The 14,892-nt window shown below is 45.7% G+C and overlaps 1 protein-coding gene across 1 annotated transcript in view; it reads right to left on the bottom strand.

The window, feature by feature from the left end:
- Window positions 1-295: 295 nt before the first annotated feature.
- The window catches only part of LOC135572506 (dystrophin-like), a 51,712-nt gene continuing 37,115 nt past the window's right edge, over window positions 296-14,892 (bottom strand). Inside the window, exons 2-3 of the mRNA XM_065020561.1 lie at window positions 13,966-14,213; window positions 296-550 (exon numbers count right to left, since the gene is read on the bottom strand). Coding sequence (XP_064876633.1) covers window positions 296-550; window positions 13,966-14,213 — 503 coding nt within the window. The remainder of the gene's footprint in view (window positions 551-13,965; window positions 14,214-14,892) is intronic.

Consider the following 14,892-nt stretch of genomic DNA (forward strand, 5'->3'; position numbering starts at 1 on the left):
CCTATTAACCCCTAACCCTCACCTATTAACCCCTAACCCTCACCTATTAACCCCTAACCCTCACTTATTAACCCCTAACCCTCACCTATTAACCCCTAACCCTCACCAATGAACCCCTAACCCTCACCTGTTAACCCCTAACCCTCACCTGTTAACCCCTAACCCTCACCTGTTAACCCCTAACCTCTAACCCTCACCTGTTAACCCCTAACCCTCACCTGTTAACCCCTAACCCTCACCTGTTAACCCCTAACAATCAGAAGTTGACTAGGTGTGGTGTGCTTTTCTTCTTCCCTCATGACCCCTTTCTGTATTCCTGTGTGTAAGTGCACGCCTGCATTGTGTTTGTGTCCTGCTCCATATTCTCACCCAGCACCAGCTGTCTCTCTCGGGCCTGGAGCTCATCCAGGACCTGCTGGTGATGCTGTGTGAAGTCAGTGATGTCTGCATCGAAGAAGACAGGAGCATTCTCCTTCTCCCTCAGTGCCTTCAGCTTCTCTTTTAGCAGGTTGACCTGGGGCTCCAGAGAGGAGAAACGAGCTATCTCCTCCTGGGGGGAGAGGAGAGGGGAGAGAGGAGGGGGGTAGGGAGAGGAGAGAGAGGGAAGGAGGAGAGGGTTGGGAGAAGAGGGGAGGGAGGGAGGGAGGGAGGGAGGGAGGGAGGGGGGGGAGGGAGGGGTTGGGAGAAGAGGTGGGAGAGGGGGAGGAAGTTGAGGGGAGGAGATGATGAGGAGGGAAGAAAGGGTGAGGGGGAGTGAAAGGGAAAAAAAGAGAGAGTGAGACAGAGACAGAGACAGATCAGCAGAAAGCAAGAGAAAAAAGACAGGAAGACAGAAAGACAGGACGAGAGGAAGACAGGAAGAGAGGAAGACAGGAAGAGAGGTACACAGGACGAGAGGAAGACAGGAAGAGAGTAAGACAGGAAGAGAGTAAGACAGGAAGAGAGTAAGACAGGAAGAGAGTAAGACAGGAAGAGAGTAAGACAGGAAGAGAGGAAGACAGGACGAGAGGAAGACAGGACGAGAGGAAGACAGGACGAGAGGAAGACAGGACGAGAGGAAGACAGGACGAGAGGAAGACAGGAAGAGAGTAGGGAAGAGAGTAAGACAGGAAGAGAGTAAGACAGGAAGAGAGTAAAACAGGAAGAGTGGAAGACAGGACGAGCGGAAGACAGGACGAGCGGAAGACAGGACGAGAGGAAGACAGGAAGAGAGTAAGACAGGAAGAGAGTAAGACAGGAAGAGAGTAAAAAAGGAAGAGTGGAAGACAGGAAGAGAGGACGACAGGACGAGAGGAAGACAGGAAGAGAGGAAGACAGGACGAGAGGAAGACAGGACGAGAGGAAGACAGGAAGACAGGACGAGAGGACGACAGAAAGAGAGTAAGACAGGAAGAGAGTAAGACAGGAAGAGAGTAAGACAGGAAGAGAGGACGACAGGAAGAGAGTAAGACAGGAAGAGAGGAAGACAGAGAGAGAGGATGATATGAAGACAGGAAGAGAAGAGAGACCAGAAACGTTTGACCCAAGTTAAACAATTTAAAGGCAATGCTACCAAATACTAATTGAGTGTATGTTAACTTCTGGCCCACTGGGAATGTGATGAAAGAAATAAAAGCTGAAAGAAATCATTCTGTCTACTATTATTCTGATATTTCACATTCTTAAAATAAAGGAGTGATCCTAACTGACCTAAAACAGGGAATTGTTACTAGGATTAAATATCAGGAATTGTGAAAAACTGAATTTACATTTATTTGGCTAAGGTGTATGTAAACTTCCGACTTCAACTGTATATATAAATAATCAGATGATGTCTTAGTACCCTAGTCTAATCTATCAGAGGGGGTCTTAGTACCCAAGTCTAATCTATCAGAGGGGGTCTTAGTACCCAAGTCTAATCTATCAGAGGGGGTCTTAGTATCCTAGTCTAATCTATCAGAGGGGGTCTTAGTACCTAGTCTAATCTATCAGAGGGGGTCTTAGTACCCTAGTCTAATCTATCAGAGGGGGTCTTAGTACCCTAGTCTAATCTATCAGAGGGGGTCTTAGTACCTAGTCTAATCTATCAGAGGGGGTCTTAGTATCCTAGTCTAATCTATCAGAGGGGGTCTTAGTACCCTAGTCTAATCTATCAGAGGGGGTCTTAGTACCCTAGTCTAATCTATCAGAGGGGGTCTTAGTACCCAAATCTAATCTATCAGAGGGGGTCTTAGTATCCTAGTCTAATCAATCAGAGGGGGTCTTAGTATCCAAGTCTAATCTATCAGAGGGGGTCTTAGTACCCAAGTCTAATCTATCAGAGGGGGTTTTAGTATCCAAGTCTAATCTATCAGAGGGGGTCTTAGTACCCTAGTCTAATCAATCAGAGGGGGTCTTAGTATCCTAGTCTAATATATCAGAGGGGGTCTTAGTATCCTAGTCTAATCTATCAGAGGGGGTCTTAGTACCCTAGTCTAATCTATCAGAGGGGGTCTTAGTACCCTAGTCTAATCTATCAGAGGGGGTCTTAGTACCCTAGTCTAATCTATCAGAGGGGTCTTAGTACCCTAGTCTAATCTATCAGAGGGGGTCTTAGTATCCTAGTCTAATCTATCAGAGGGGGTCTTAGTACCCTAGTCTAATCTATCAGAGGGGGTTTTAGTATCCTAGTCTAATCTATCAGAGGGGGTCTTAGTATCCTAGTCTAATATATCAGAGGGGGTCTTAGTATCCAAGTCTAATCTATCAGAGGGGGTCTTAGTATCCACATCTAATATATCAGAGGGGGTCTTAGTATCCTAGTCTAATATATCAGAGGGGTCTTAGTATTCAAGTCTAATCTATCAGAGGGGTCTTAGTACCCTAGTCTAATATATCAGAGGGGGTCTTAGTATCCAGTCTAATCTATCAGAGGGGTCTTAGTACCCTAGTCTAATCTATCAGAGGGGTCTTAGTACCCAAGTCTAATCTATCAGAGGGGTCTTAGTATCCAAGTCTAATTATCAGAGGGGGTCTTAGTACCCTAGTCTAATCTATCAGAGGGGTTTTAGTACCTAGTCTAATCTATCAGAGGGGGTCTTAGTATCCAAGTCTAATCTATCAGAGGGGTCTTAGTATCCTAGTCTAATCTATCAGAGGGGGTCTTAGTACCCAAGTCTAATATATCAGAGGGGTCTTAGTATCCTAGTCTAATCTATCAGAGGGGGTCTTATAGTATCCAAGTCTAATCTATCAGAGGGGTCTTAGTATCCAAGTCTAATATATCAGAGGGGTCTTAGTACCCTAGTCTAATATATCAGAGGGGGTCTTAGTATCCAAGTCTAATCTATCAGAGGGGTCTTAGTACCTAGTCTAATCTATCAGAGGGGGTCTTAGTATCCAAGTCTAATCTATCAGAGGGGTCTTAGTATCCAAGTCTAATCTATCAGAGGGGGTCTTAGTATCCAAGTCTAATATATCAGAGGGGTCTTAGTATCCTAGTCTAATATATCAGAGGGGGTCTTAGTATCCAAGTCTAATCTACCAGAGGGGGTCTTAGTATCCTAGTCTAATCTAGGACAGCGGAGTCAATCACCACCTTCCGGGTCACCTGAAACCCCACCTCTAGGAATACCTAGGATCCAAAGTCTAATCCTTCAGAGGGGGTCTTAGTATCCAAGTCTAAAATATTTAGATGCACTAATATATCAGAGTGGCTTAGTTCCACTGGATGTCTTAAGGGGGTGAACGCACCAGGATTTGTAAGTCTAATAAGAGGGGTCTGCTAAATGACTTAAATGTTAAATGTAATCTATCAGAGGGGTCTTAGTACCCTAGTCTAATCTATCAGAGGGGGTCTTAGTACCAAGTCTAATATATCAGAGGGGTCTTAGTCTAATATATCAGAGGGGGTCTTAGTATCCAAGTCTAATCTATCAGAGGGGGTCTTAGTACCACCAGGACAGCGGAGTCAGTCTAATATATCAGAGGGGTCTTAGTATCCCCACCTCTTTCAATCTATCAGAGGGGGTCTTAGTACCCAAGTCTAATCTATCAGAATCTTAGTACCCAAGTCTAATCTATCAAAGGGGGTCTTAGTACCCAAGTCTAATATATCAGAGGGGGTCTTAGTACCCAAATCTAATCTACCAGAGGGGTCTTAGTACCCAAGTCTAATCTATCAGAGGGGTCTTAAATGTAAGTCTAATCTATCAGAGGGGGTCTTAGTACCTAGTCTAATCTATCAGAGGGGTCTTAGTATCCAAGTCTAATATATCAGAGGGGTCTTAGTATCCTAGTCTAATCTATCAGAGGGGTCTTAGTATCCAAGTCTAATATATCAGAGGGGGTCTTAGTATCCTAGTCTAATATATCAGAGGGGTCTTAGTACCCTAGTCTAATATATCAGAGGGGGTCTTAGTACCCTAGTCTAATATATCAGAGGGGGTCTTAGTACCCTAGTCTAATCTATCAGAGGGGGTCTTAGTACCCAAGTCTAATATATCAGAGGGGTTCTTAGTATCCAAGTCTAATCTATCAGAGGGGGTCTTAGTACCCAAGTCTAATCTATCAGAGGGGTCTTAGTATCCTAGTCTAATCTATCAGAGGGGGTCTTAGTATCCAAGTCTAATCTATCAGAGGGGGTCTTAGTATCCTAGTCTAATCTAATCAGAGGGGTCTTAGTATCCTAGTCTAATATATCAGAGGGGGTCTTAGTACCCAAGTCTAATCTATCAGAGGGGGTCTTAGTATCCTAGTCTAATCTATCAGAGGGGGTCTTAGTATCCAAGTCTAATATATCAGAGGGGGTCTTAGTATCCTAGTCTAATATATCAGAGGAGGTCTTAGTACCCTAGTCTAATATATCAGAGGGGGTCTTAGTACCCTAGTCTAATATATCAGAGGGGGTCTTAGTACCCTAGTCTAATCTATCAGAGGGGGTCTTAGTACCCAAGTCTAATATATCAGAGGGGTTCTTAGTATCCAAGTCTAATCTATCAGAGGGGGTCTTAGTACCCAAGTCTAATCTATCAGAGGGGGTCTTAGTACCCTAGTCTAATCTATCAGAGGGGGTTTTAGTATCCAAGTCTAATCTATCAGAGGGGGTCTTAGTATCCTAGTCTAATCAATCAGAGGGGGTCTTAGTATCCAAGTCTAATCTATCAGAGGGGGTCTTAGTACCCAAGTCTAATCTATCAGAGGGGGTCTTAGTATCCTAGTCTAATATATCAGAGGGGGTCTTAGTACCCAAGTCTAATCTACCAGAGGGGTCTTAGTACCCAAGTCTAATCTATCAGAGGGGGTCTTAGTACCCAAGTCTAATCTATCAGAGGGGGTCTTAGTACCCTAGTCTAATCTATCAGAGGGGGTCTTAGTATCCAAGTCTAATATATCAGAGGGGGTCTTAGTATCCTAGTCTAATCTATCAGAGGGGGTCTTAGTATCCAAGTCTAATATATCAGAGGGGGTCTTAGTATCCTAGTCTAATATATCAGAGGAGGTCTTAGTACCCTAGTCTAATATATCAGAAGGGGTCTTAGTACCCTAGTCTAATATATCAGAGGGGGTCTTAGTACCCTAGTCTAATCTATCAGAGGGGGTCTTAGTACCCAAGTCTAATATATCAGAGGGGTTCTTAGTATCCAAGTCTAATCTATCAGAGGGGGTCTTAGTACCCAAGTCTAATCTATCAGAGGGGGTCTTAGTACCCTAGTCTAATCTATCAGAGGGGGTTTTAGTATCCAAGTCTAATCTATCAGAGGGGGTCTTAGTACCCAAGTCTAATCTATCAGAGGGGGTCTTAGTATCCTAGTCTAATCTATCAGAGGGGTCTTAGTATCCAGTCTAATCAATCTAATCAGAGGGGGTCTTAGTATCCTAGTCTAATATATCAGAGGGGGTCTTAGTATCCTAGTCTAATCTATCAGAGGGGGTCTTAGTACCCTAGTCTAATCTATCAGAGGGGGTCTTAGTACCTAGTCTAATCTATCAGAGGGGTCTTAGTATCCTAGTCTAATCTATCAGAGGGGGTCTTAGTACCCTAGTCTAATATATCAGAGGGGTCTTAGTATCCTAGTCTAATCTATCAGAGGGGGTCTTAGTACCCTAGTCTAATCTATCAGAGGGGGTCTTAGTACCCTAGTCTAATCTATCAGAGGGGGTCTTAGTACCCTAGTCTAATCTATCAGAGGGGGTCTTAGTACCCTAGTCTAATCTATCAGAGGGGGTCTTAGTATCCTAGTCTAATCTATCAGAGGGGGTCTTAGTATCCTAGTCTAATATATCAGAGGGGGTCTTAGTATCCTAGTCTAATCTATCAGAGGGGGTTTTAGTATCCTAGTCTAATCTATCAGAGGGGGTCTTAGTATCCTAGTCTAATATATCAGAGGGGGTCTTACTATCCAAGTCTAATCTATCAGAGGGGGTTTTAGTATCCTAGTCTAATCTATCAGAGGGGGTCTTAGTACCCTAGTCTAATCAATCAGAGGGGGTCTTAGTATCCTAGTCTAATATATCAGAGGGGGTCTTAGTATCCTAGTCTAATATATCAGAGGGGGTCTTAGTATCCAAGTCTAATCTATCAGAGGGGGTCTTAGTACCCAAGTCTAATCTATCAGAGGGGGTCTTAGTATCCTAGTCTAATCAATCAGAGGGGGTCTTAGTATCCAAGTCTAATCTATCAGAGGGGTCTTAGTATCCTAGTCTAATCAATCAGAGGGGGTCTTAGTATCCCTAGTCTAATCTATCAGAGGGGTCTTAGTACCCAAGTCTAATCTATCAGAGGGGGTCTTAGTATCCAAGTCTAATCTATCAGAGGGGGTCTTAGTACCCTAGTCTAATATATCAGAGGGGTCTTAGTATCCTAGTCTAATCTATCAGAGGGGGTCTTAGTACCCTAGTCTAATCTATCAGAGGGGGTCTTAGTATCCTAGTCTAATCTATCAGAGGGGGTCTTAGTATCCAAGTCTAATCTATCAGAGGGGGTCTTAGTATCCAAGTCTAATCTATCAGAGGGGGTCTTAGTACCCAAGTCTAATCTATCAGAGGGGTCTTAGTATCCAAGTCTAATATATCAGAGGGGGTCTTAGTATCCAAGTCTAATCTATCAGAGGGGGTCTTAGTATCCAACTCTAATCTATCAGAGGGGGTCTTAGTATCCAAGTCTAATATATCAGAGGGGGTCTTAGTATCCTAGTCTAATATATCAGAGGGGGTCTTAGTATTCAAGTCTAATCTATCAGAGGGGGTCTTAGTACCCTAGTCTAATATATCAGAGGGGGTCTTAGTATCCAAGTCTAATCTATCAGAGGGGGTCTTAGTACCCTAGTCTAATCTATCAGAGGGGGTCTTAGTACCCAAGTCTAATCTATCAGAGGGGGTCTTAGTATCCAAGTCTAATCTATCAGAGGGGGTCTTAGTACCCAAGTCTAATATATCAGAGGGGGTATTAGTATCCTAGTCTAATCTATCAGAGGTGGTCTTAGTATCCAAGTCTAATCTATCAGAGGGGGTCTTAGTATCCAAGTCTAATCTATCAGAGGGGGTCTTAGTATCCAAGTCTAATCTATCAGAGGGGGTCTTAGTATCCAAGTCTAATCTATCAGAGGGGGTCTTAGTATCCAAGTCTAATATATCAGAGGGGGTCTTAGTACCCTAGTCTAATATATCAGAGGGGGTCTTAGGATCCAAGTCTAATCTATCAGAGGGGGTCTAGTACCCTAGTCTAATCAATCAGAGGGGGTCTTAGTACCCTAGTCTAATCTATCAGAGGGGTCTTAGTATCCAAGTCTAATCATCAGAGGGTCTTAGTCAATCACCACCTTCCGGAGACACCTGAAACCCCACCTCTTTCAAATATCAGAGGGGGATTAACCTAGTAAATCTATCAGAAAAGATTTAGATGCAAGTCTAAAGTGGCTGTTCAGAGGGGTCTTAAGGTGAAGCCAATTTGTAAGTCTAATCTATAAGAGGGTCTTAAATGACTTAAATGTTAAATGTAATCTATCAGAGGGGGTCTTAGTACCCAAGTCTAATCTATCAGAGGGGTCTTAGTACCCTAGTCTAATATATCAGAGGGGGTCTTAGTATCCTAGTCTAATCTATCAGAGGGGTCTTAGTACCTAAGTCTAATCTATCAGAGGGGGTCTTAGTACCCTAGTCTAATCTATCAGAGGGGGTCTTAGTACCTAGTCTAATCTATCAGAGGGGGTCTTAGTACCTAGTCTAATCTATCAGAGGGGGTCTTAGTACCTAGTCTAATCTATCAGAGGGGTCTTAGTATCCTAGTCTAATCTATCAGAGGGGTCTTAGTACCCTAGTCTAATATATCAGAGGGGTCTTAGTATCCTAGTCTAATCTATCAGAGGGGTCTTAGTACCCTAGTCTAATCTATCAGAGGGGGTCTTAGTACCCTAGTCTAATCTATCAGAGGGGTTTAGTATCCTAGTCTAATCTATCAGAGGGGTCTTAGTATCCTAGTCTAATATATCAGAGGGGTCTTAGTATCCTAGTCTAATATATCAGAGGGGTCTTAGTATCCAAGTCTAATCTATCAGAGGGGTCTTAGTATCCTAGTCTAATCTATCAGAGGGGGTCTTAGTACCTAGTCTAATCAATCAGAGGGGTCTTAGTATCCTAGTCTAATATATCAGAGGGGTCTTAGTATCCTAGTCTAATATATCAGAGGGGGTCTTAGTATCCAAGTCTAATCTATCAGAGGGGTCTTAGTACCCAAGTCTAATCTATCAGAGGGGGTCTTAGTATCCTAGTCTAATCTATCAGAGGGGTCTTAGTATCCAAGTCTAATCTATCAGAGGGGTCTTAGTACCCAAGTCTAATCTATCAGAGGGGTCTTAGTATCCTAGTCTAATCAATCAGAGGGGTCTAGTATCCAAGTCTAATCTATCAGAGGGGTCTTAGTATCCTAGTCTAATCAATCAGAGGGGTCTTAGTATCCAAGTCTAATCTATCAGAGGGGTCTTAGTACCCAAGTCTAATCTATCAGAGGGGGTTTTAGTATCCAAGTCTAATCTATCAGAGGGGGTCTTAGTACCCTAGTCTAATCTAATCAGAGGGGTCTTAGTATCCTAGTCTAATATATCAGAGGGGGTCTTAGTATCCTAGTCTAATCTATCAGAGGGGTCTTAGTACCTAGTCTAATCTATCAGAGGGGTCTTAGTACCTAGTCTAATCTATCAGAGGGGTCTTAGTATCCAAGTCTAATCTATCAGAGGGGTCTTAGTATCCAAGTCTAATCTATCAGAGGGGTCTTAGTACCCTAGTCTAATCTATCAGAGGGGGTCTTAGTATCCAAGTCTAATCTATCAGAGGGGGTCTTAGTATCCAAGTCTAATCTATCAGAGGGGTCTTAGTATCCAATCTATCAGAGGGGGTCTTAGTATCTAATCTATCAGAGGGGTCTTAGTATCCAAGTCTAATATATCAGAGGGGGTCTTAGTATCCTAGTCTAATATATCAGAGGGGGTCTTAGTATTCAAGTCTAATCTATCAGAGGGGGTCTTAGTACCCTAGTCTAATATATCAGAGGGGGTCTTAGTATCCAAGTCTAATCTATCAGAGGGGGTCTTAGTACCCTAGTCTAATCTATCAGAGGGGGTCTTAGTACCCAAGTCTAATCTATCAGAGGGGGTCTTAGTATCCAAGTCTAATCTATCAGAGGGGGTCTTAGTACCCAAGTCTAATATATCAGAGGGGGTATTAGTATCCTAGTCTAATCTATCAGAGGTGGTCTTAGTATCCAAGTCTAATCTATCAGAGGGGGTCTTAGTATCCAAGTCTAATCTATCAGAGGGGGTCTTAGTATCCAAGTCTAATCTATCAGAGGGGGTCTTAGTATCCAAGTCTAATCTATCAGAGGGGGTCTTAGTATCCAAGTCTAATATATCAGAGGGGGTCTTAGTACCCTAGTCTAATATATCAGAGGGGGTCTTAGGATCCAAGTCTAATCTATCAGAGGGGGTCTAGTACCCTAGTCTAATCTATCAGAGGGGGTCTTAGTATCCAAGTCTAATCTACCAGAGGGGGTCTTAGTATCCAAGTCTAATCACCAGGACAGCGGAGTCAATCACCACCTTCCGGAGACACCTGAAACCCCACCTCTTTCAGGAATACCTAGGATAGGATAAAGTAATCCTTCTCAGATTTAGATGCACTATTGTAAAGTGGCTGTTCCACTGGATGTCTTAAGGTGAAGGCACCAATTTGTAAGTCGCTCTGGATAAGAGCGTCTGCTAAATGACCTTAAATGTTAAATGTAATCTATCAGAGGGGTCTTAGTACCCTAGTCTAATCTATCAGAGGGGTCTTAGTACCCAGTCTAATCTATCAGAGGGGGTCTTAGTATCCTAGTCTAATCTATCAGAGGGGGTCTTAGTACCCAAGTCTAATATATCAGAGGGGTCTTAGTATCCTAGTCTAATCTATCAGAGGGGGTCTTAGTATCCAAGTCTAATCTATCAGAGGGGGTCTTAGTATCCAAGTCTAATATATCAGAGGGGTCTTAGTATCCAAGTCTAATCTATCAGAGGGGTCTTAGTATCCAAGTCTAATCTATCAGAGGGGTCTTAGTATCCAAGTCTAATATATCAGAGGGGTCTTAGTACCCTAAGTCTAATCTATCAGAGGGGGTCTTAGTATCCAAGTCTAATCTATCAGAGGGGTCTTAGTACCCAAGTCTAATCTATCAGAGGGGTCTTAGTATCCAAGTCTAATCTATCAGAGGGGTCTTAGTACCACCAGTCTAATCTATCAGAGGGGATAAAGTTTTAGTACCCCCCTAAAAGTCTAATCTATCAGAGGGGTCTTAGTATCCAAGTCTAATCTATCAGAGGGGGTCTTAGTATCCTAGTCTAATCTATCAGAGGGGGTCTTAGTACCCAAGTCTAATCTATCAGAGGGGTCTTAGTACCCAAGTCTAATCTATCAGAGGGGGTCTTAGTATCCTAGTCTAATATATCAGAGGGGGTCTTAGTACCCAAGTCTAATCTACCAGAGGGGGTCTTAGTACCCAAGTCTAATCTACCAGAGGGGGTCTTAGTACCCAAGTCTAATCTATCAGAGGGGGTCTTAGTACCCAAGTCAAATCTATCAGAGGGGTCTTAGTACCCTAGTCTAATCTATCAGAGGGGGTCTTAGTACCCAAGTCTAATCTACCAGAGGGGGTCTTAGTACCCAAGTCTAATATATCAGAGGGGGTCTTAGTATCCAAGTCTAATCTATCAGAGGGGGTCTTAGTATCCAAGTCTAATCTATCAGAGGGGGTCTTAGTACCCAAGTCTAATCTATCAGAGGGGGTCTTAGTACCCAAGTCTAATCTACCAGAGGGGGTCTTAGTACCCAAGTCTAATATATCAGAGGGGGTCTTAGTATCCAAGTCTAATCTATCAGAGGGGGTCTTAGTATCCAAGTCTAATATATCAGAGGGGGTCTTAGTATCCAAGTCTAATCTATCAGAGGGGGTCTTAGTACCCAAGTCTAATCTATCAGAGGGGGTCTTAGTATCCAAGTCTAATATATCAGAGGGGGTCTTAGTATCCAAGTCTAATATATCAGAGGGGGTCTTAGTACCCTAGTCTAATATATCAGAGGGGGTCTTAGTACCCTAGTCTAATCTATCAGAGGGGGTCTTAGTACCCAAGTCTAATCTATCAGAGGGGGTCTTAGTACCCTAGTCTAATCTATCAGAGGGGGTCTTAGTACCCTAGTCTAATCTATCAGAGGGGTCTTAGTACCCAAGTCTAATATATCAGAGGGGTCTTAGTACCCAAGTCTAATATATCAGAGGCTACACAATACATTAACATCTCATTACAGCTTTGTGCTGTTCTGCTGTTATTATGAGCCATTCAATACAAAATAGTCAAATTTAGATTTTATTACAATTAAATATTTATGGCAAACCTTCCCAGTGGCAATGCGTTTTCTCTGTGGTGAATACAGAACAGAGAATATTGTTGCATGAATACTGAACAACACTGTATGAAGTGTTTCCCCTACGAAAGATGGGAGGGGTGGGGTCTTCCTGGGGTCTTCCTATGGAGGGGAGGGGTCTTCCTATGGAGGGGAGGGGAGGGGTCTTCCTATGGATGGGAGGGGTGGGGTCTTCCTGGGGTCTTCCTATGGATGGGAGGGGTGGGGTCTTCCTGGGGTCTTCCTATGGAGCGGAGGGGTGGGGTCTTCCTGGGGTCTTCCTATGGAGGGAGGGGTGGAGTCTTCCTGGAGTCTTCCTATGGAGGGGAGGGGTGGGGTCTTCCTGGGGTCTTCCTATGGATGGGAGGGGTGGGGTCTTCCTGGGGTATTCCTATGGATGGGAGGGGTGGGGTCTTCCTATGGAGGGGAGGGGTGGGGTCTTCCTGGGGTATTCCTATGGATGGGAGGGGTGGGGTCTTCCTATGGAGGGGAGGGGTGGGGTCTTCCTGGGGTCTTCCTATGGAGGGGAGGGGTGGGGTCTTCCTGGGGTATTCCTATGGATGGGAGGGGTGGGGTCTTCCTATGGAGGGGAGGGGTGGGGTCTTCCTGGGGTCTTCCTATGGAGGGGAGGGGTGGGGTCTTCCTGGGGTATTCCTATGGAGGGGAGGGGTGGGGTCTTCCTGGGGTATTCCTATGGATGGGAGGGGTGGGGTCTTCCTATGGAGGGGAGGGGTGGGGTCTTCCTGGGGTCTTCCTATGGAGGGTAGGGGTGGGGTCTTCTTGGGGTCTTCCTATGGAGGGTAGGGGTGGGGTCTTCCTGGGGTCTTCCTATGGAGGGTAGGGGTGGGGTCTTCCTGTGGAGGGAGTGCTCTTCCTGGGACATACATCTATATGTCTACATTAGTGGCCGACTATGAGCAGTGACACCTAACTAAACAGCTATACAACAGGAGACAGGACAGGACCAACTAACACTACACAAGAGGTGGTCATCTCTCCACTGGGAAAGCTACTAGGGATGCAGGTTTTTGCTCCAACCCCACATGTGCAATTTTATGTGTGTGTGTGTATGTGTGTGTACACAGATGAATCAGGTGTGTTATATTAGAGTTGAAAATAAACCCTGCACTTGACAGACATACAGACTGTCTCTCTCTCACACACACTGCCCTCTCTCTCTCTCTCTCTGTTTGTGAACAGAGCCCCAAGACCAGCTTGCTTAGGGGACTCTTCTCCAGGTTCATCTCTCTGTAGGTGATGGCTTTATTATGGAAGGTTTGGGAATTCCTTTTAGGGATTTATAGAATTTAACGGCTCTTTTCTGGATTTTGATAATTAGCGGGTATCGGCCTAATTCTGCATGCCCTCCCTCCCTTCCTCCCTCCCTCCACAGACACTACACCTTTCCCCCCCACTCCTCACCCTGCAGCCCTCCCTCCCTCCCTCCACAGACACTACACCTTTCCCCCCACTCCTCACCCTGCAGCCCTCCCTCCCTCCCTCCCTCCACAGACACTACACCTTTCCCCCAATCCTCACCCTGCAGCCCTCCCTCCCTCCCTCCACAGACACTACACCTTTCCCCCCCACTCCTCACCCTGCAGCGCTCCCTCCCTCCCTCCCTCCACAGACACTACACCTTTACCCCCAATCCTCACCCTGCAGCCCTCCCTCCCTCCCTCCACAGACACTACACCTTTCCCCCAATCCTCACCCTGCAGCGCTCCCTCCCTCCCTCCCCCACAGACACTACACCTTTACCCCCCACTCCTCACCCTGCAGCCCTCCCTCCCTCCTCCCCTCCCTCCCTCCCTCCCTCCCTCCACAGACACTACACCTTTCCCCCCACTCCTCACCCTGCAGCCCTCCCTCCCTCCCTCCCCCTCCCTCCCTCCCTCCCTCCCTCCCTCCCCCCCTCCACAGACACTACACCTTCCCCCCCACTCCTCACCCTGCAGCGCTCCCTCCCTCCCTCCCTCCCTCCAGAGACACTACACCTTTCCCCCCACTCCTCACCCTGCAGCGCTCCCTCCCTCCCTCCCCCCTCCACAGACACTACACCTTCCCCCCACTCCTCACCCTGCAGCGCTCCAGTTGATGCTTCAGAGGTTCAGGCTCTGAGGCCGGTGGCTGCTGGACCTTCAGCCAGTTCTCAGAGTTGACCACAGCTTGCTCCAGTTGCTGCCAGAGGTTATAGAAGGCCAGGATCTTGCTCTGGTAGGCCAGCCACTCCAGCCTCTCAGCCAGCAGGGCACAGAACCCATCCCAGCGAGTGTTGAGCTCCTCGGCTGCTTTCTGGATGTCATCAGCCCTCCTACTACCACCCTCTGGAGGGACAGACACAACAGGACAGATGTTACAGTCAATGACTCATCTATCCACCTGTCTGTCAGTCTGTCTATCCACCTGTCTGTCAGTCTGTCTGTCTGTCTATCTATCCACCTGTCTGTCAGTCTGTCTGTCTGTCTATCTATCCACCTGTCTGTCAGTCTGTCTGTCTGTCTGTCTATCACCCTCTGGAGGGACAGACACAACAGGACAGATGTTACAGTCAATGACTCATCTATCCACCTGTCTGTCAGTCTGTCTATCCACCTGTCTGTCAGTCTGTCTGTCTGTCTATCTATCCACCTGTCTGTCAGTCTGTCTATCTATCCACCTGTCTGTCAGTCTGTCTGTCTGTCTATCACCCTCTGGAGGGACAGACACAACAGGACAGATGTTACAGTCAATGACTCATCTATCCACCTGTCTGTCAGTCTGTCTATCCACCTGTCTGTCAGTCTGTCTGTCTGTCTATCTATCCACCTGTCTGTCAGTCTGTCTGTCTGTCTATCTATCCACCTGTCTGTCAGTCTGTCTATCCACCTGTCTGTCAGTCTGTCTGTCTGTCTATCTATCCACCTGTCTGTCAGTCTGTCTGTCTGTCTATCACCCTCTGGAGGGACAGACACAACAGGACAGATGTTACAGTCAATGACTCATCTATCCACCTGTCTGTCAGTC

Source organism: Oncorhynchus nerka, linkage group LG2 (genome assembly GCF_034236695.1).
Source record: "Oncorhynchus nerka isolate Pitt River linkage group LG2, Oner_Uvic_2.0, whole genome shotgun sequence".
Classification (NCBI taxonomy): domain Eukaryota; kingdom Metazoa; phylum Chordata; class Actinopteri; order Salmoniformes; family Salmonidae; genus Oncorhynchus; species Oncorhynchus nerka.